This window comes from Caloenas nicobarica, chromosome 6 (genome assembly GCF_036013445.1).
Source record: "Caloenas nicobarica isolate bCalNic1 chromosome 6, bCalNic1.hap1, whole genome shotgun sequence".
NCBI lineage: Eukaryota > Metazoa > Chordata > Aves > Columbiformes > Columbidae > Caloenas > Caloenas nicobarica.
In genome coordinates, this window is record NC_088250.1 from 4,732,168 (window position 1) to 4,754,518 (window position 22,351).

General features: G+C 45.9%; 1 protein-coding gene across 4 annotated transcripts in view; it reads left to right on the forward strand.

Annotated features, from left to right (window-relative positions):
* The window catches only part of PARD3B (par-3 family cell polarity regulator beta), a 377,310-nt gene extending 357,008 nt beyond the window's left edge, over positions 1–20,302 (forward strand). For all 4 annotated transcript variants that reach the window (XM_065637273.1, XM_065637270.1, XM_065637271.1 and 1 more), the window contains one exon: positions 16,023–20,302. In XM_065637273.1, coding sequence (XP_065493345.1) covers positions 16,023–16,377 — 355 coding nt within the window. In that variant the 3' untranslated portion in view covers positions 16,378–20,302. The remainder of the gene's footprint in view (positions 1–16,022) is intronic.
* Positions 20,303–22,351: the final 2,049 nt, after the last annotated feature.

The following is a 22,351-nucleotide window of genomic DNA, read 5'->3' on the forward strand; positions in this document are numbered from 1 at the left end:
TATTTTTTTCCCTGGGAACTCTGCCCACCAGTGTTTGCAGTCCAAATCTCTCCATATTTTGGAGATTCTGAAAAAAGGAATCTGTCTTTGCCTGCTTTCTGTCTTCTTCTCCACCCCATCTTATCTTACCACAGATATATGGGAAGTAAAAGTAGGCCTTAAAAATGAACATAATTCAAGGTCGTTGCAAACATTCAGATCACTAGCGGTTATGGACCAGTAACTTTAAGAGCAAGCACGGAGCTAAAACTCCTGTTGTACCCTGTTAGAGAAAATTAATTCCTGCTTGCTTAAGAATCTTAACCCTCATCTCCAGGCTTGGAAAAGATTGCATTGTTCTAGCATTTAATAGTTATGTAAATTAGCACTAATTTTGTCATTTAGCACCTGTACAAAATTTTCTACTAGAACAGTTCTTTAAAATGTGGCATAAACAAAGCACAAGATGCACAGTGATACTGCACGCTCTTCGATGCTTATTTGGGAAAATCTGCACAAGCTATTGAGAGTCTTTAGCACAGATCTTTACCACAGGTAAAGATGTTGTGGCTATGCCAGAAGCATGCCAGCAAAACTTTGTAGGCGTGTGGTTGGCGTTAAATAGTACACAGGCCGCTGGTCAGACTTTCAGCAAGCTGTATTTCGGAAATGTATTAAATACCATAATGCATATGCTAAAACCCACATCTCTACAGTAATGGTAGTGCCTTTGCTGTACTCAAAAACTGTCTGCCAAACGTAACTTAATCTGGCTATAGAGATATTGACAGAACTCGTACCTTCTGCTGGCTTTTGTCTGGTGTGGGTGCGGCCTCCACCAGTTCTGCGCGAGCAGATGGGATCCTACAGCTGTTTGAATAAATACTAGTTTTAAAGAGTTATTCTGCTCTGATTAACCATTCAATGAGGGGGAAAATGGCGGGGGAGAGAGCGCCCGAGGATCTCTCTGCTTCAGGCCTCTTGCCCAACAGGATTCATTTAAATGTTTGAGCAGGGATGAGGTGAGGAGTCATCTAAACTGGAAGCTGTTCCTCAAGTCCCTGCACACCCAGTAACTGGTATCTCATACACTTGAAACAGCTGAGAAAACAGAGCAGAACATGCAGACACGTCCACTGCATAACATACGCGGGAAGCAAGAGGAGGAGTGTGTTAACTTTAATAGAAAGTGAATTATCTGCCATTTTTGTTCCACTCCAGATGTAATTCAGCAAGGAGATTGGATCTGTACGTTAGATAGTCTGAGACAGCAGCTTGGAAATTGGCAGCTGGTTCCAGCCAAGGTCGGAGAGAGAGGGCGGTAAATGTGTGAACAAAACCCAGCCCAGCTTATCAAGTAAAAACCCCAAGCCAACGGGGGTGCTTGGATATTGAGTAGCTGGCACTTTTCTTCATTTAAAGAAGAAAAATAGCCTTTGTTTTCCAGGTGAAGGGAAGTACTTTGAGAGCAGTCTGTTGTAGATCATGACAAAATCTGGCAGGCAAATCCAATCTCAGCAGGATTTCACTGTTGAAAATCCATGTGACTGGCTTTTTGCTTGGATCTAGGTGTTAGCGTACTGTTGTACGCACCCATGTGTCACCGGCCTTTGGTCCCTCATTTAGCATTTTTGTTGTGACTTTTGGCTTGGTCCGAGATGCTGTGCTTTAAGGAAAAGGAATATTTGTTTTCTGAGAACTGAAATGTCTTCAGTATAAAAAGAATGTATTTTTAGAAGCATGGTATGGTCACAGTTTTTCCCTTTGTTTTGCTTTCTTTAAGAGGTGATAGAGAGATGCTCTCGAACTGAAATCAACCACCCAAAACAATAGCTGGGACAAAATGAGTAGAAGACATGGTAACACACAGGTTCTGGTAGTCCTCTAATTAGCTTGTAGGGGTCTCTGAAGCCATCTGGGTTTCTCACTGAGTAGGGAATTAGGCTGAGTTTAGGCTGCCTGGATGTACCCGTGAGCATTTTCTGCAGCCCTCTCTGCGCCGACTGCACCACGTGTTATGGCAGAAAGCACAGAGCAGGTCGGTTTGAAACGGAAGAGAATTAAAAAAAAAAAAAAACAAACCAAGACCAATTAGTCGGTTGAAATTGAGTTGGGGTTTACAACTTGAAATTTTAGGCCCAGATCCATCAGAGCACTTAAGCACCTGCTTTACCTTGAATATATTTTGCTTTTCAATAGCAGTCATTTGCTTGGCTATCAGAGGCCTCCAGGAAACCTAGACTTAAAATTGCATTGTAAAGTGTGAGGGAAGGATGGCAGACAGTCAGTGGTAATTAGAGAAATTTCACTTTTTCACTGCCTGCATTTTCTTTGGTTTAAATAATGCCTCCTTAATGTTGCCTTAATCAGTGCTTTTTGTTAACTATCCTGTAAATAATATCAAGAAAGGTTATTTAATGAATAATCTGACTTCAAAGAGACTTGTTACTGATCGAAACTTGGAATCTCTTTAGTATTATTGAGGGGAATAAAAACCTTAATGTCATTTTGGTTTGATTTCTTTGTGTGAAGGGCTGACAGCTCTCCCCTTCTCTCTTGTCACCAAACAACTGAAGAAAGCTCTGTTATTGAGAGATTACTGCAGTGGTCCTTGGTCTTACAGAGATTTCATCAGAAACATTTCCTTTTTAATGGACAACAGAAAATGTTCAGCTGTCCATTATTGCACTTCTTTGTACACAGTCTAAAAATATAAATGGAAATTATAATTACATCTGTAATGCTGGGTCCCAGCTGAAATCGCTTTAATCCCAATGTAAAAAAAAAAAAAATCGATACAGAACCTTTAACCCTGGTCTTTTCCTCCTTAGACATTTCATTTTCTGTTGCAGTAGTTTATACCACAAGTTTTTTAAGTTTTGGAGGGACTTTAGTATATGGAGACCATTTTGCATCCTTAGAATGGTGTTGCTGCTCTGTGCTTTTCTGACTTAGAAACTGGAATGTTCCTGAGTAATAGTTTATGTTGTAGCTGCTTGATATGATATAAAATTTCTCCCTTTTATTTTTTGATCGTTAAAAAAATGACATGTTGCGAAGTTCTGTTAAAGAAAATCCCATTTTACTGGAAGTAAAATTACACATATTTTTGTTAGAGAGAAATCAAACTCAGCATTAAAGATTTAACATCGAGGTTTAGAAAAGACATTATTCTCAACTCACCACAGGCTCTCTACTATATTGTGCTTTTTTCCTATGGGATTCAAATAGCAGGTCTGCCAAGGTTAAATATTATGGGGTTTTTATTTTTTTTATTTCAGCCTCTGTAAGTACAGACGTACCATCAAGTGTTTTGTGTTTCTGAAACCTGCATCTTTCTGCAAACCCAGAATTAGACCAATAGTTGTTGTGTTTTGGGTGAGTTTCTGGGGAGGAGAGGTTGCTTTTATGCTGTGAGACCTATGGAAACTGCTCATTGCCGACTAACCGCAGCTTCCTCTGAAGCATCTGGTTCTGGTAACAGTCAAAGACGTGATGCTGCAGTTTAGGGCATGTTCTGCTACATTGCCCCGGTTGCCATGCTATTGATAATGGTAGGCGTAACATCCGTGTAGGAGAGGTGTGCTATTCATCCGGTAGAATGTCTCATTTCTTAGTGATCGCATATGTGTATCGCTCTCTAGATCATGAGCACTAAAAGTAAAAAACAAGTTAACTGCATTTTGGTCACTCTTTTTTTCTGAATACCTGAAAGACACAATTGAAAAGGAATGTCTCCACGTGGAGTGAGGCATTTCAGCAACCCACATCTCATACTCAAGCTATTTATCTGCTGTCCGAGGCTGTCAGGCCTTAACTTCCTGACTTCATTCCAGGATACAGATGTCTCATTCTCTCCCTGCCCTCTCCTCACCTTTCAGATACCATTCTCCTATACAAGAGCCTGATCCAAAGCTCGTTGAAATGCTTCCATTGACATCCAGAGGCTTTGGCTGAGGCCGGATGAGTCTGGGGCACAAAGTTCCTCATCGCATCGAGTTATTCCCTCTTCTCAGTCTGGTATCTAGGCAGAACAGAGATCTCTTTCCATCTTTTACTTCCCTCTGCAAGGTGTCTTGATGATTTTTTTAATGAACTTGCCACTTCAAGTCTATCGCACACCGCACAATCTGAAAATACTTAGAACGATACTGTACTAGTGACCTTTATTGTTCATTAGTGAATCAGCTGCCTAGCTTATTGTGGCTTTAAATGAGCTATATAAATTGGTTGTTATTTTCAATTATGGTTCCCTTGATTTGAACATACTAGAGCAAAGATAATTGTTTGATTGATTCATTATGTAAAAGATTGTTTCAAGTTAGAGGGTGTTTTCATTTTTTTTTTTTTTTTTTCCCTAGCCAAACTGACATGCTGTCTGGAATCTTTGCCAGGTTCTTACCAGGTTCAGATTGGGAAATGCTGTTGTTTCTCCTTTTCTCACTGATGGCACGTAATAGCCTTCCTGGGCAGAGTAGGGTTTCCTCTCTGATTGTGGTTATGTTTGTTATAATGGAAGCTGAAGCTACTGACAGCATCATGTCTTGCACATGAGACTCTACCACATGTGGTAGTCTTTGACACATGATGGATATATGTATTCAAACAAAATTAAAGTCTGTACCTGGTAGTGCAGTCCAAAGCCTCTCTTCATCTTAATATTGGCTTGCGTCTGTCTTCCAACTGCTGTGCTGTCACCTCTGTAAGGTATCACTAATCCCCAGCTGTTGGCCTCGCTTTCCCATTGCGCAGGGACACAGTGTTTCGGTGTGTCTTTAAAGCAGTTTTTTTGCTGTCTTCTGCTATGTGCTCCCTCTTCCAGCTTCAGCATCCTGATGTCTTCTGTTCTAGGTACCTGACTAAGCTGATATGACTGTGTTCCACAGGCTGTGCTTGCTCTCTCTAGAAGGTTGCTGTTTTGCAATAACTTTGCTGTTGCAAATTTTATCTTGTCATCTGGCGTGCAGCATAGTGTGCAGATGGTGAAGAAGAAATTTCTTCAGAAGCTACATATCTCCTCTATTACAAGTGTTGGGGGTGATGCACGTAGTTCTGGGATATTGATGATCGCACCAGTTCTCAAAGAGCAAAGGATGTTGCATGCCCGGGATCATGCTGGATGCATGGTGCTGCCCAAGACCGCGAATGTATGGAAGAAATTCACATAGGTCTGATGACGTCTCACGTCATCTTGGACTCCTTGCGGGCGCTGCCAGGGCTGGTGCTGCTGGGGAAGAAAGCAAAGAAGAGAACCATAGCCAGGCCAGGAGGAGAAAGTGGCAAAAAAATGTGGTGGGAGCCTTGGGCTCCAGGAAACCAAACCTGGGCCTTGTGGAGGGAGGCAAGGAGGACAGCAGAGCATGTGGCCTCTTGCCCTCATGTCATGTCCTCCCATCTCCAGCCTCTGGTCTACCATGATGTGCGCTGGCTTCCAGATTTGCTTTTCTTAAAGAAACAAAGTCCAGCAAATGAAAAGTGGAAGGGCTAGAAAGGAGCACAGAAGTGGATGAAGATCAGCAGTTATGTCGTCTTCATCTGTAAATGGACCACATAGGAGGTGTTTATCTGTAGGCATTAAAGTTAGTGCCATATAGATAGTAAAAACTGTACCTATGCCCATAAGGCTGGGTTACAGTGGTTGGGAGCCGTATTGTGCATTTTCTCTGTGCTGCGTGGTTCAGGTCTCAAAGCAACGTTACAGTGATGTATTCGGTATTGGTGCCGTGCGTGTGTCATTCACACACAGCTGTTCTGCAGGGCATGGTGAGGGGGTGTTTGAGGAACCGAGCAGATTCACGGCTGTGTCTCACCTCTCCGGAATCTGCTTCTGCTACCAGAAGCTGGTGCGCTAAACCCTCCTCATCTGAGCGAGTCAGCAGCCTGTCCCAGGCAGCTGCCTCAGAGAATGGCAGGGACTCTGTAAATAAAGGAAACAATTGAATGATAAGTTCACACTTCAGCACACTGCTTAACAACCTGATAAAAGTTAATTACATACAGTATTTTTAAATGCAGCAACAGGGAGATAACTAATGCCGAGATGGAGCACAGGCACTTAGGCGTCGGGACCGGAGGTTAACCTCTTACTACCCGTGTCCCTGAAGAGGCCAGTGGCCGACAGCTCTGATTCTCACCAGGTCTGAACACGCACTGGCCAGCAGTGACTCGGGGCCGTCCCCGCAGGGTTTCCTCAGCCGCAGGTAGGGGCAGGGGGAGTCATAGAATCATTTCAGTTGGAAGAGACCCTCAGGATCTTCGAGTCCAACCATAACCTAACCAGCTCTAGCACTAACTCATGTCTCTAAGAACCTCATCTAAACGCCTTTTAAACCCCTCCAGGGATGGTGACTCCGCCGCTGCCCTGGGCAGCCTGTTCCAATGCCCGACAACCCTTTCCCTGAAGAATTTTTTCCTAATATCCAATCTGAACCTCCCCTGGCGCAACTTGAGGCCGTTTCCTCTTGTCCTATTGCTTGGTACTTGGGAGAAGAGACCAACCCCCTCCATGCTCCAGCCTCCTTTCAGGCAGTTGCAGACAGCGAGAAGGTCTCCCCTGAGCCTCCTGTTCTCCAGGATAAACAGCCCCAGCTCCCTCAGCTGCTCCTCACCAGCTTCATCGCCTCCTGTGCACTCTCTAATACTTCAACTTGCAGGGCCCCGCTTCGAAAGAGCAACCGGTGTGTGCCGGCGGGTGGGAAACGCAGGGTGATAAAACAAGGGTCGTCTTCACCACGGGCAGCAGGTAGAGCGCGTCCAGCCGGCAGTCGCTCCGCTTGCTGCAGCTGCGCTGCTGTTGGTGTAACTGTAGAAGCTCCGAAGGAAGAAGCCAGCATAAACACAGCTGGAACGGGCCGCGGTCGCGGCCGTCTGCGAGCCGCGGCAGCTGCAGGCAGCGCTACTGCTCTTCGGGCACCGGGTGGGACGTTTCCGTCTCTCCCAGCCCAGTGGGATTTAGGGGTTTGACCCTCGTTATTTAAAGCTCAACTTCAGGACGTCTGCTGTCAGAGCACCCGCAAAGTTTGTGACTTAATGCAAGCCTAATTAACTGATTTGCCTATCCAAATCTGGAGATTTACACACTTCTGTAGAGGCAGCTGTAAAGTTACAACTTCAGCTGTTTATCATGCCCTGAGCCTTTAAATCTCAATTATTAAAGGTGGTGCTTAATGGCTGGCTGGAAAAGGGGTGGTTACCAGAGTGTTAATGGAGTGTGGCAAGCCAGGAAATCTATAATCTAATGCCTGTATAGAAATGAATGGTTGTAACAAAAGAAAATATAGGGGAGGAGGACGTACTTCCAGGCTGTTAGTGCTGTTCAGGAGCAAATTGGTACATGAGCAGTAGGGGAACAATGGGGACTGAAATACTGCCTGAAGAAAGAAATAAGAGCCAGAGCCACTTGTTCTTAAGGTCCTTCTTGCCCCCAAAAAGCAGCCATTGCTCTCCTCAGGATCTTGAGCTTTGCCTTTTTCGCAAAGGAGGAAAAAAAGGGAATGGCACACAACAGCGACTTTAACAGAATGTCTGGACCCAGAAAGAAATGAGATGGAGGGAAAAATAACCAGCTACGATGAGTTTCAAAAATCATTTTCCTTTTTCATTGAAGCATGGTTTTACTGTTGTGCCATCGGAGGCAGAGTTGACAGCCATGCTTCATCATGGCAATGGGAAAAAACGCTGCAAGGAATGTTTTAATTCAAATGAGAAATGCTTAAAAGAAAAAAAAGCCTAAAAGCTTGGTAATAACATTAATAACCACTTCTTACAGGTTTTTACTAGCCCACTAAAGATCAGGCAGCGTGTTAAGATCCCAGCAGCTGAGTAGTAAAGACCTGGGCCCAGGTTGTTATTACTTAGGAAGATTCTTTTAATGACTTCTGTTATTTGTTGAAAATCGTTTGTACAGCACAGCTGAATAATCACCATGCTTTAAATTCATTTCACATGAAAAATGAGAACAGAATTTGGGTTCGCGTGTCTTTGAAAGCGCTTTCCAGCAGCGGCGTGGGGAGCAGGGGTGCTGCGCAAGGCGAGGAGGCTCCTCCTGGCACCTGAGCCCAGTGCTGGTTTCCTTCTGAAGAGGAATTCTGACTTGGGCAACAGAATTTCTTCTAAATCAAATGCAAATCTCCTGAACCGCCACAGGACCTTTAATTTCTACGCTGATAGCCTCCAAAAAGCAGAGACCTGCAGCAGAGGTTAGGGTGAGGCAAAGAGATGTGGAGATTATTTCTGGCTTTCGTGCTGCTGCTGTGCTGGGGCCGGCGTTGGGTCTCACCTCTCTGCATCTCTCTCCTTCTCATTGCTTGTCTGCTCTTGAGCGAAGGAGCTCTTGCTGGCTTAAGATGCGTACGCCCTTTAAAAAGCAGTTTTCTCCCCTCCAATGTAACTTGGCTGGCGTAATCTCAGAAATGTGACGCAAGAGACCAAAGGTCAGCAGCTCTTTCAGTCTATAGGAAGAGCTTTCGGCCCCTGCTGATCTGCAAAACAAAAGACCAAGGGGACCTTAAAATCTCCTCCAGTTCTCTCCCCGACAGAGCATGGGGGTTCCTGAGCAACAAGCATGACTGCTTAGCATTGAGAGTAGGTTACCAATGCCAAGAGGTTAATGACTCACACGGTATTATGTTGTGTTGAATAATGAGTAACATATGAAATGACACATGTTGTAATGACTCGCTACTTAAAGTACCAATCTACTTAAGATCCCTTTAAGCTTGAAGAGATCACAGAATAGCGATGTCTTGTTCAATAGGTGCTACTTTATTTTATGCCTCCTGGTAGAAGAGATGTACCATGCCTGACAGCATATGAACAAAACAAGTGGGGAATCGAGTAGGAAGGATTATTGGACTAGTTGTTTTGAATGCTCGTTGGGCATTTATAAAGCACTGGCTAGCATATTCAGGGTTTTGTTGCTGTTGATTTGAGGGGTTTAATCCTGATTATTGCAGTTCTTAGAGTTGTAGGTTGGATTTAGGGAAGGAAAGAAAGGGGAGCCTTGCCTGCAGGACGGGATTATCAGAAGCTGGTCTGAGATCTGCTGTGGAAAATAAAGTGATGCTGAAGCAAAGGAGCAACACAATGTTTTATGGCTTTGTTACTCATGGGAGGGGTTTTAATTAAATGGCACTCTAAATTCTGGTGTTATCCAAACCGTGACATAGTTTGCTCCATTGGGGATTGAGAACAATGAGTTTGTTTGCATGCAAAATAGACTGCTCATGCTGTCATAAGAAATCTTATATAATCTTGTAGTAAAGTTTTCTATCTGTCAGACTACTGTTTTCTATCTTACCGTTGGTTCTGCATACTGCTTATCCGCATGGAAGACTAGGCTCTGACTGAACTTTATGCTTGTCGTGGATGTGGGACGCCTAAAATGTCTCCAGTTGCTAAGAAATGTCCAGGGAGCTGCCGGGGCGCGTCGTCTCTCAAAATGCGGCCCTCTGCAAATAACGGACTTTGTTCTGCAGCCGCTTTAAGGCTAGGCTTCAACTAGAGTAATATAAACATGTCTATGCACCTACCTTCTGGGATTGTGGTGCTTTTGCTGTTTGTTTCTAAATATTCCGAGCCTTAGTACTGTGGAGAGAGAAAACCTGTGCATATAAGCTCTTAAGTTCAGGCCAGTCAAGGCCACTATTAAACTTTGCAAAACTACACGCAAGGCAAGAGAACCAGGCCTGCCTGCATTGCATCTGAAATGTGCTCTTGCTTGAATTTCAAACCAGCATGTATGGCTCCCTCCTCCTCCCAATCCAAAACAAACATGAATTCTTTAAAAAGGGGAGAGAGGTTTTTGTGCTCTTTCCCCCCCTCCCAGTAATGCAGGTCATGAAATGATCGTTATTTTTATGGGTCTGCAAAGCCTATAGAAGTCAAAGCTATGTAATATACATTGCAGAGTGTTCTGCTAATCCAGTCCAACCGCAGTCGTGCCTGGCCCGGGGATGAGGGTCTGGTAACTGGAAACCTGACACTAAAGGAATTCCAAACACAGTCCCCAAACTAAAAACAGCTCTCTCCGCCTGGCATGTGCTACATGAGAGCCAGGGGTTGTATTCGTTTACGTTATCTGATTTTTTAGCTCTGCATTGTTGATAAAAGAAGAGAAGAAAGCACCTCCACCAGCTCAGCCCATAAATAATCTGTGTGTGGTGTGTTTGAGGTTAGTATGACATTGCTAGACATCTGCCTTCTTCCGAGAGCTGCAAACCTCTCTCGCAGACAGCAGCCACTGAGCACTTCGTCGTGCTGCAGATTCTTCCGGCGCTAAGATACCAAATTTGATTTCCTGTGGCTTTTTAAATGCAAACCCCATCATTGGCTATAGGAAGTATTGGTCTGAAACAGCAAAAGAATATTTGTTATAGGAGTATCTCACCTATTAAGATACAGAGACAGACTTCAATGAAGTTCAGAGTCATGCAGTGATTTTTTTGAAACCTGCAGTGATTTTGAATATATATATATATTTTTTTTTTAAGTTATGTGCACACTGAATATTAAGCAACAGAAGTTCTTAGTACCACTGACTAGAAACAGCACTGCAGTATCTTTAATACTGTGTTTGGAGAGACAGGGACTACCTGGTCTTTTCAGCCAGTTGTTTTTAGTGGATGTTGAGAAGAGCTTTCTAAAGACACAGTGTAATGTACTTGATACTGTAAGATTGTTTGTTTGCATAATTTAGTTCTTACATCTGCTTCTCCTTTCTTCTTTAAAAGTAGATGCTCCTGGCTGGGAACAAACAGCCTGCTATCACGATACATACAATAGAGCTCTTCAGTGAGAATTTGGACACAGATAGGACCTTGTTGCTTTCTCCTGTTCTTTAATCACAGCCTGAGCTGCATGATGCCATCACCCAGAGCCTCTGTATGTCTTGCTTAGACATGAAAGAGACTGCAGCCAAATGTGGGCTTTCCATTTGCCACTTAGTCTGTGGCTGTCTTTGAAGTTTATATCAAGAAGTACTCCCTGACGAAGTAAGAAGGCAGTTTTTCGTGTGAGATTATATCCCTTGCAAAATATTCGCGCAGCAGCGAGGAGACAGTGATGTAAGAAGAGAGCATTCCCTTCCTTGCTTTTTACCAGGTACTAGGAGGGTGACCCCTGTGATTCTCCCCTTAGAACAGAGGCAAGAAAAACTCTTTGTCATGATGAAATACAAACCCCCAACATGATGTGGCACAGCGTGAACAGCCAGACCGTCATTTTGCTTTCCTTTCAGATAACCCAAGCATGTGTCTCATGGCTGATGTTAAAGGTGACCTGCAAATAGGGGTTAACAGTGAAACACCGTAAACCTGAAATGAAATGGGCTTTTTTCTGGTTGTTTTTTGAAGCATCAGATATTTAGGCCAGTCTACGCTGTGAGGTTCTCCAAAACTGAAGAATTACTGAAATGAGGGCTTAAAATGGGAGCTGCAGAAGGGAAAAAAAAAAACCACCACGTTTTAGTTAGGTGTTTGAGACCGACAGATACCCATTTGACTTCAACGACTAAATTACACTTAGGTTAAAAGAAGCCTTTTTTAAGTATTCTGAATCCTTTGGTTCAGCTTTAAATAAACCCAGAAGCTCTTAAAAATTCTGCAGCAAAGCCAGAATGTATTAGATTTTGTATCCTTTGTGCTTGGAAGGTAAATAAAGCAGGGATAGAAAAACAAACTGCTTCAAGCTTTACTTGTCATAGAGAAAATAACAACATATGTACTGTTAATTGAACATCAGTCACAAGTTACCTGCTTTATTTGGACAAGGCTACTTTGTACTCTTGAAGCTCAAAATGGATCACAGTTCTTACCTGGTTAATCATTTAGAAGAAAAAACAGTAGAGCTGCTAACCAGCATATGAAGGATGTTTGCAGCTACCTCTGCATGTGATCTATAATTTTGCTGCAGGGGAAGGTCAGATTTCGCTTCCTCCCAATAAAATGAACATTTTAAGGGGCACCTTACCCATGACATTTTTGGAGAGTGCATTTTCACGCTGTCCCACCAGTTTCACTCCTTTCTTGAACCTGGTGCTGCTGCCTCCCCTCCTTCCACTGCTTCCTTCAGCAGCAGCTTCTGCTTTTAGACCCACATCAGTGACGCATCTTCCAGTGGGAGCCAGCAGAGCTGAACTATCAGCAAAAACCACTTTCGAGCTCTGAGATCAGTTCCTTCCCAGGATGTAGTGTCAGCTTCCCTACCTTCTGCCTGCCATTAGTTTCACTGGACCACCAGGTCAAACAACTGGCCAGAAATCTGGAAAACAGCTGACGGTCCGAGCAGCTCCTGCTCAGCGTGTCCTCTCAGAGGGCACGCTCCTGGCCCGGTCCTTTTGAGTGGCTGGACCTGCTTGACCCAATTTGTGAATTTTTGATCACTCCCCTGGGTCACTGATTTTCCACTTGAGGTTATTGGTTTGACCCCCAAACCGTGGGTCACTTGGGAGGTGTGATTTGGCCCCGTGAACTCTGAACTCGTCAGGAGCCAACAAAAACAGCGACAGAGGGGAGAATTTCATTAGAGCCTCCTCGGAGGTGGCAACGTCTGCCGAGTGAAAAGGCAGCGGTTGTTTCGCTTCTTGCAGAAACAAGCAGAGCATCTGCAAGGGGCCGCCAAGTAGAAGGTGTTTGGTTTGAGCTGTCGTGGCAATTTCTTTAAGGGTGGACAGCGGCACATGCTTTTACACGATGAGCTATCAAGCGAAAATGGTGTTGCTTTGGAGGAGCCCTGCTCTTCCTGCTGGGAACCACCCCCAGGGTCCCAGACTTACTCCTGATGGTGACAACATTTCTACAGCCAGAGCATGGTATCTGCACGTGTTTCTTCCACCTTAAAAAGATTGACTTTCTGATGGTTAATTTGACACACTTGAAGAGGGAAGGGCTGTGTTTTCCTGTATTTTAAGAGTTACCAGGTGGAGGTTCATGCCAGAGGCTCCTGGAGACTCCCCAGGCTGGTTGGCTGCTCTGTGAGCGGCTCCCCAAGCACAGACTTTGCCGGGCATGGCTGGTAGGTGAGGAAGAATGAATCCTCAGGAAATAACTTGGCTTCAGCATGCAGTGCTGGTCATAAAAGGGGAGAAAAATGTCATTGTAGCATGTGTATGTGCAGACATAACGCCCACTGGGATGACCACGGGAAGTGAGCTGGGGAGCGTGGTGCAGCCACGACGGTGTTTTTCACAAAATATTCCCCTGGTTATGCTGCCCGGGGGCAGACTTTGGGGTGGTTACCAGATTTTCACAAGGTTTTACTCATGCTAGAGTTCTGTTAATCATTGGTTAGGTCATTGCTTGTGTTATTGCCAAGGCTGCTAAAAAACCTCACATACCTTCTGTCTTGCTGGGGCTTTCCTAAAGGATCCACGTGAAGTGGATTCAAGCCTTGTCTGTGTGTACAGCCTCTCCTCCCAGCTGCTAAGCCCTGGCTCAGGGGAAAGTGCTCGAGAATGATACCACCTGTGGGTGCTTCACCCTCAGAGAAGGGAAGAGAGTGAACAGCTTACATATTTCTTTATTTTTTTTAAGGGTTTTTTTAAGGTTTTGTCCTTCCTGCATGTTCCTTTCTGCAATTCGTCTACACCACTGGAGATGGTATTAGCCGTAAGGTGGATTTTGTTTTGTGGCGCAGGTGACAGCAATGAAGGCTTGATGGCACAAGCTCAAGCAGCTTGGGTACATGCCTCAGGTCTGGCACGCTCGGGCTCATCTCCACTGCGCAGTTCTAGGTGAAAGCTGCCTGGATGCACAGCGCTCTGCACAGTCGCAGCAGTGGCAGCAGCGTCACGCTGTCTCCTAGGACGGGATCGGCTGAGCTTCCCTGGAAACAGCTCTTTTGGCTGGAAGGCGGAACGCGTCCCCTGCTTTTCCTGCAGCAGCCGGGCCTCTGATGTGAGTTGAGGGACGAGCTGTGTGCTGAAGGCTCGCTAAATGATGCTGCTGGCTCAGTCCCGTTCTCAAGAGTCATTTTGGTACCAATTAATCTTGAATTTGTTATTTTAGAGTAATTCAATTTTGCAGTTAGAGCTCTGTCCAAAAGCTACCTGGCTCCACAGGGAATTCTGGATCAGGTTCCAAGCTCAGTCGCTTTTTAATGTGATCCACAAGAATTATCATAGTTGCTGATGAGGACGTCTTATAAAAATAAAATATACAGGATTTTGAGCATTATCCTTATATTAAAAGGCGGTGGGTGTAGGTTTGACATTTGTTCCTGTAGGTTTGCCGCCTGACACAAAGCAGTTCCTACCATCGCAGAAGCCTTTTATGATTGGGAGTGCGTTCTTGCACACAGAGGAATTAAAAGCTGAGTGTGATGGGACTGAGTAGCGAGCAGGTCTTCGGATAGAAATACACGGAGCAGCTCTTGGAGCTGCTGTGGAAATTCGGCTTTGTTGCAAGGTGTAGGTGTGTGAGCAGAGACAGCAGTTGTCTCGGTACATGCAGTTAAGAGTCCTTTTAGTATCTCAGAGGGTGGCTTCAGGCCCTTCAGCACTTTGTCTGGACTGTCTCACCAGGAGGGGCAGGTGGGGAAGGCCGTGAGTGCCTGTCTTTTATAATGTTCTGGTTTTAAAGCAAAAAGTCTCTGGGGAGCATAGGGTCCTAAAAGTCCAAGGCCTGGAATTCTTCCTTTTGCTCTTTCCATTTTAAACAGGAAACATTTGCACTAAGTTATTCCAGGGGGAGAACTGTAGGTTCATTTCAAGGCAGATAATGTTTGTTCATTGCCTATGTCCATGATTTACCCCATGGGCTTAAACGAGTGCAGCAGAAAACCACATGTTTTGTTTTACTTCATGCAAAACAAGTTCCAGTGGAGTCTGGGAGCCCAGATGAAGAAAGGGGGAGCACGCTTGTAAAACCTCTGTGTGAACAAAAGAGAGGCATTGACGGATTGCGAACACCTGATCTGTTGTACCAAAATGATGACTTCTTTAATAAATCTATGCAAAGAATATTTAAACAGTTGATGAGTTCAGTCCCAAAGCCACGGAGCAAGTGTAATTGATTTATACTTTCAGCCTCTGTTTTGGGTCAAAACCCCGCTGTCTTCCTTCAGCTCTCGCTTGCGGAGAAGCTTGCTCTGCAGTCAATGGGAGGTTTTGCCCAAAGTGCAAAGACATTTGCAATCAGACTGGCAAAAACTCCTAATTGAGTTGAACTTTTGGGGATGCTCTGGTGACATGTCTGTGAGAACAATTATTTTTGCCATTTCAAAAGTATTACAAGTTAACCTGTACTAGGGAAAAATATCAGTGCTTCATTAGTGCAAATCATGGAATTAAGATGCAGAAAGCTACAGAGAGAGAGCTCCATGGCACATCCTCAGGGATGACTTGTTCACATGTTGCGTTTCACGTGAACTAGAGCTTATCAAATCCATACTGATGCAGACAAGTTACAGGGCTGTTGTAATATCAGGCCTTCTAGATCACAGGAGTTGTTGGTTGGGGTTTTTTTAATCCCATTGGCAGATCGCCCATTAAACACAGGTATTGTAGCCTGACATCCCTAGTGTTTCTTCCAGGAGTTCCAGCTTTTGGAGCTATGGTGTTTGGAAAGTTTTACAGTCTAACATGTTAGGAGAAAAAAACAGTGGTAAATGGCTTGGAAAGCGTGAATATTTGTGCATGTAAAGCTTATGGGATTTGCAGACTTGCAGACCCAACTCATCTGTTTATCCTCAGGCTAGATAAGGCTCAGTCAAACATGCATTGTTTAAAGGACCTTTGTTTCCATTATGGCAAATGGATCACAGGAGGCTGGCTGACTTGGGGAGCTGAAGGGCTCCAGTGCTCCCCCATTGTAAAAGGGCTGTGGTGTGCGCTAGACCCTTCCTCCAGCCTCCTGGGTGTCACAGACTTTTGTAGCATGCAGGTGGGAGGCTTGTTATCCTTCAGAAGTTCTTTTGATTCATCTGGACCTGTCATGCTTGAGGTGGCATTTCCTTTCCCAAAGTAAACATAGATTGTGAGTACAATAATGTGTCTCTGGGCTAGCAGACTGCCTTTTTATGTGCTTTATTATGTTTTTCCTCCTCAGGCGTGGACCTGCAGAGCCACTGGAATATTTAACAGGGCCACGAGTAATATACAAAGAGAGAGATCTTCCCTTCTACCCAGGAGGGCAGCCTGTTGTCCACCCATCAAAGGGGAACTACATCCGCGCACCGGACACCAGAGTGGCAGAACTGAGGTACCCCCAGTACTACCCAGCCCAGCCCATCACAAACCAGCATAAAGGACCCCTCCGACAGGACGTGCCACCTTCCCCTCCTCCGTCCCACCGAGCACCGCCTTACAGTGAAATTGTCCGACACCGTGGAACCAGTCCAGACCAGTACCAGTACAGGCAACAGGATCCCAGGCAGAAGAACCCCATAACTGCAGCCGTATAGCCACACACTGAGCTTACCAGCACAGCCTGGGAAGAATCCCATCGGACATCATCCTTGTAGAGTTGTTCCCAAGCGTAGCTGCCTGTAAGAAGGCACACGAGACCTGGAGTCGTTCTTACTGAGCTGGGCTCAGCGTAGGTGCTTTCTAACAGGCGAACTAAAGCCACACGAGGTACGATGTGTTTCAGGTACCAGACAGTTGAGTATTTTTTATTTCCTTTTTAAAAATAGAAAGTGGCTGCTGGAAATGAAGCGCAACACTTAATACACCTCAGGGCTATTTACTGAATCCAGTTACACCTGTACAGTACATAGCTGTCTGTATAAGGGCAGTGGTGACACCAGAGTTAACTTCAGAGTGCTGCTGTAGAGCAATTAAGTGAGAGCACAGCATACAGTATGGACATCATGCAGAGCTGGGGATCTTGTGTAATCCAGTGCTGTGATCCCAAGTCGACAAGGGACTGCCGCCGAGGTAGTGGCCGCATTCCAGGCACGTTCAGACCAGCAACTCTGTGATTTAAGGATGCTGCAGTTCCAGATTTGTAATCTGGACTCTGTCTTCCTCTTCCCGTTTGGTGGTGGCAGCATTTATCTCGTAGCCTTCATTTTTCGCAGTTTGTGTAACAAGATTCTCCTCTGATTGCACCTGCTGCATTTGAAGTAAGGCAGAAAGCTTTGTCTGCCACGCTTGGGCAGCCAGCCACCGGAGAAGTGTGCGTCTGTAGATGTGCGTGTGTGTGCTTGTGTTTCTTAGTTATACAGTGTGCGCTCCTTAAACGTAAACCGTGGAGATAGGATCCTCAGCTGCTGCCAATAAGAGCCGCTCTTGGGGTTTCAGTGGAGCTGGCCTCTGAGAAGTGGCTGAGGAGGTGGCCGTGGGCATGGACTCCATAATGCACATAACGCACCCGTCGGTGTGGTGACCACCCTCTGTCCCCCAAGGGAAACTCAGCCTGGCGCTGCCAGGCTGGTGCCAAGTGCCAAACTACTCGAGTTCCTGCAGCCAGAGGCCATTAGGCCGGTGGGGAAAGGGGATTTTCACAGCAAGGGGTGAGGGAAAAGACAAGGAGAGCAACAAGGAGAGGTGCGGGTGGGAGAGGGGACCAGCAGTGCAGCAGAGCCATGGGGGTACCTGCCGGCTCTCTGTATGTTTTGTGAAGTTAAGTGGCCTTAATTCCTCAACTTCTGCCTTTGGGAACGTTACTAAGCTGCTTGGGCTCCTCTCATCAGGGAGAGACTATGACCTGGCCAAGGATTTCTTTGATGTCTGTTTGACACCTTTGGTATGTGACAGACTGAAATCACGTAAGTCACTTCCCAGGTATTAAATATCACCGGGGAGGTTTGTCCTGCTAGGAGTGTGTCTCTTTAGCAGATATCCCTGGGAAAAGGGCTCGTCAGAGGTGCATAAGGCGCATGGCGGGGTGGATCTGTGCACTGCTGCTTTCCAGAGGCAACATGGGTGGGGAATGGCCCTGATGGGAAGCAGCATTTAACCCCAGCCAACATTTCTTCTGTGCTGCTGCCGCTGGTGAGAGACTGGAACCCTGGGGCACGGGGGCACTTGCAGCTGTGTCGAGCATCTGCATTCACACCCATCTCTACCCAGCTGGGAAGCAGGGCAGAGGAGACAGCTTTGTCGGGGGGGGTAGAAGAACATCTCCATGATTCAGATACAGGGCTGGGCTCCCTGGGGCAGGGGCCGGCGCAGCGCTAAATCCAGTCAGGAGGAAGCATTGGTGGGAGGGAGAGAGGGAGAGGAATGCAGCCGATTATGAAGCAAGTGTGTCCTGTTCCATTTCTTTCTGCCCTCTTCCCTAGTAATGTAGGAGGGAAGAACCTCTGGAGGGAGCATTGGATGTAAAGCTGGATGTCTCTCGGCACCCTCTATAAATAAGGCACGTTCCCCAAGGAAACTCTGCCTGTCGTGTACGTGCTGTACGCAGCCTTGTACTTCTCTCGGAGAGTTTTAGATGCTGTAGGGTACTCAGCCAGGACTTGGCAGCCACAGGGTAGCCGCTGGTGTTATGAAGGCCTGCTGAAAGTGAAGCGAAAACAAATTAAAATACTTTCCTTTCCCTCCTTGAAATATAACCACTGATACATTTGATCCAGCTGTAAAGAAACTAATACGTTTGCGACAGTGGCTTTATCAAGCCAGGCCACAATTAGGAACAGCTCTGAATATAAGCTACTGCCTTTATAAATCACTCTCAACTAACCCTTCAAACGGCATCACAGCACAGTGAACAGAGCTTATTTACAGTATTTCAAGAGCCAGGGCCAAATAAAACCTGGATGGAAACAGCTTCTAGGTTATTTATAGCCTTTGAAGGACCTGCACAATTGTCTCCCCGTAACCTGAATCTCTCCTTAACAGCTCCCCGCGACTGCATCGGCTCCACTCGTTTGAGGCAGACAGATCAAACGAACACCACCTGAGCTGTTAGTCTTACCTAACAGGTTATTAAATGATGCTTCTGCTGTTAGATCAGTACAGAGCTTCTCCAAGAAAAAAAAAAAAAAAAAAAAGAAGTGCTTCAAGTATAATATCTGGATGCATCCTACAGGTGAGGAGCTAAGAAAGAACAGTCTGACCTAGCTGAGGGAACAAGACCAAAAAGAGCATCTCTTCATTCTCTGGCGCCATTGTTCTGGGAAAAAATTGCCATTTGCTGGTTTAATATCTGGTAGAGGTACAGTATTTTCAAAAGCATAATGTGTAACTACAGTATATATAGTCAGCTTCTCTGCAGTGTAAAATGTATGATTTTAGCACCATATTGTGGAAAAATATGTACCGTGCAGAATTCAGGAGGTGCTACAACTGACGGTTGAAAATACACACTTGCAAAATCCAAAAGAGCCGTTAAGTAACAAGTTGTTCTTTTCCCCATATGTCCATATGTTTGGGAAAATCATGAGCCTGAAACGCTCTTGACACGTAATTGCCTCGCGCTCCCTCCTCCAAAACGTGCCAGTCCAGTGCTGGGGTTTGCCGCAGGAGCAGCGTGCCATACGTGTGAGCCGGAGCGGGGACCGGGGGGACCAGGGCTCGCTCCCGCGCCAAGCTGCAAGCTTTGCTCTCTTGCGCTGGCTCTGGCGCGGGGCCAGCCGGGCCCAGCGGTTGGAAGATTAAGAGATAGAAAAGGAGCCTGTGGATTTTCTGAGTGACCACCCACTAGTGAGCCATGATCTTGGCCTGCAAGCAGACATTACCACTGTGATGGTGCAGAAGTCTCTAGGCACCCCTCGGATGCGTAAAGAAATATCCATTGCCCTTCGTGGGGGGAAAAAAATAAAAGGGTAATTAAGCGTTAAAAAAAAAGGCTTCTGCCTTGAAAAAGTGCATGCAGCCCTGAATTCCTGATTCACTCCAGCTTCCTGATCTAGAAATAGCTTCACATGCTGCCTAATTTTTTTACAGATGAATTGTGCTACCTCCTCCTCTCCCAGCCGTCACAGATGTGTTTATGAGAGTCAGTGCTGTGAGTGAATCCTGCCCGCTGCTCTGCCAGGGCCACGTCCTGACACTGCTCCGAGCAGGGGCTGCTTTGCACTTCCCAATCGCCCTGCACCTCTGCTCTCCGCCCCGCTTGTTCTGCAGAGCCTTGAAGCCTTATGTGCAAATTCAAAGCACTGTTCACTATCTCTGCATAGAAGAGAAGGCTTTATAAGACACCGTTCTGTTGTTGTGGGAGAGAGAAAGGTGTTTGTGATCCTCACAATACCTGTGTGTTTAAGTGAAACTGATTTCAGAATCATGCATGATTGATTTGGGGGAGAAATCCAACACACAATTTCAGAGGTTTTTTTCTAGTACCACATCAAAGTTTTTGATCTTTTGTTACATATGGCTATATAAATTTTACCTGGTTTATTTTGCATTAAAATAAAGGCTTTAAGACTATGTATGATTATGTACTTGTATGTCGAGTCTTCCTCTTCTTTGTATCTACAAAGTCATCCCCACCGCTGGATGTGATTTGATATTAGAAGATCGTGCATGATCAGGCTGGATCAGAATTGGTAAGGTGACGTTTCCTATAAAAAAGCAAACTAACAGCCATGTGCTGTCTTGTAGGAAAAAAAAAAAAGCAGCACTGGGCTTAAACTGATTCCTTCTCAAATGTGCATTATCTTCAGTTGTAGAGACAGAGAAACAAGAGAGAAGTCCCTTGTCGTCTCGACGAGTTTCAGCTTAGGCAACTGCATGTTTGTTGCTAAAGTTCCCCAGGCGGTTTCGTCTCATCCTGGAGCCGTTCGCTTGCTGTTGGTAACAACCGAGCTGTTCCACGGCCGTGTGGCAGGTACCAGCGCCAACCAGCTGAGGCTGCATTTCAGCGAGGCGGCTGCAGCGTTTTCTTGCCAGAGATTTAGGACTCCTTGAAAGTTTTACACAGGTACTTAACTTGAGGTACGTGGGTCATTTCACTGAAGCTGATGACACTGCTTTTCATACTGCAGGTTATGCGCAAGCATAAATCTTCATATGATCAGAGCTATGGGTTGCAGAGCATGCTGATATTCAGGCAAGAGTGTTATGGCAGATGAAGTAATTTTCAAAATAGCAGATATTTAAGTGAAAAGTCACTAGAACAGGGAGAAGAAAAAATGTAGTCTAAGATGAAAATTTTGTTTTAGTACAAAGAAGAAAGAAAGTTATCAAGTCATAGCTTGCACTCATAGCTAAAAACTGGACAAATAGAACACTGATGTCTCAGTTTCTCCTGCTGAAGTTGTATAAAGAGTGGTTCTGGGCCCCTCAGTTCAGGAAGGACAGGGAACTGCTGGAGAGAGTCCAGCACAGGGCAACGAAGGTGATGGAGTGGAGCATCTCCGGTGTGAGGAAAGGCTGAGGAGCTGGGGCTCTTGAGCTTGGAGGAAACTAAGGGGCAACCTCATTAATGTTTATAAATATGTAAAGGGTGAGCATCAGGAGGATGGAGCCAGGCTCTTCTCGGTGACAACCAGTGATAGGACAAGGGGCAATGGGTACAAACTGGAACACAGGAAGTTCCATTTAAATATGAGAAGAAACTTCTTCCCGGTGAGGGTGCCAGAGCCTGGCCCAGGCTGCCCAGGGAGGCTGTGGAGTCTCCTTCTCTGCAGACATTCAAACCCGCCTGGACACCTTCTGTGTAACCTCATCTGGGTGTTCCTGCTCCGGCGGGGGGGTTGGGCTGGATGAGCTTTCGAGGTGCTTTCCAGTCCCTGACATTCTGTAATTAAAGCTGGAAACTCAGTGACCACAGTTTTGGAAGGTGCTCCTTCTGCCTTGGCGGTGGTCTCCTGTGAGCATTATCGGGGTGCAGAGCGCAGCAGCAGCTCAGGGGTGGGGGCCGTGGCAGCTGGGCTACTTGGGTGGCTTTCAGGAAGCGAAATGCCATTATCAAGATAATCCTGCAGCCTCCCAGGAGACATTTGGGGCTTTTAATAAGCCCCGGAGGCCTCTGGCTCCCTGTGCTTGGTGGCTCTCCCCTACAGAGGGGTGCAGAGGTGCTGAGGTTGGCTTGGCAAGTCTCGTCTGGGAACAGACGAGAAGGGATCAAATTTGCCAAGCATGGGCCCTTCTCTGGACAGGACAGCTCTGCCGCTGTTTGTCCCCGTGGGCTGGAAGGGAGTGCCCAGTGCAGGCAACTGGAGAGACAGGATTGCTCTGGGAATCAGGAGAGATGAGGGAGGGAGGGAGAGGCAACAGCAAGGGAAAAGGGATGAGAAATTAGAATAGGTTGGGAAGGGGGAGAAAGGGAGGAGGGTCAGACCTGAGCTGGAAATAGGTGGTGAAGAGAAGTGGCGACGAGGAAGGTGTCACTTTCTGATACGCTGACCTCTGCTCCTCCGTTTCCATTTTGCATCCCAGGCTTGTGACGCCTCCACCGAGCCCAGAGAGTCAGGGTCTGTTTGCAGCACAGAGCTGCCCGTGCCTGAGGGAGGAAGCAGAAGGGCAAGTAGGAATTGCAAGGAAACC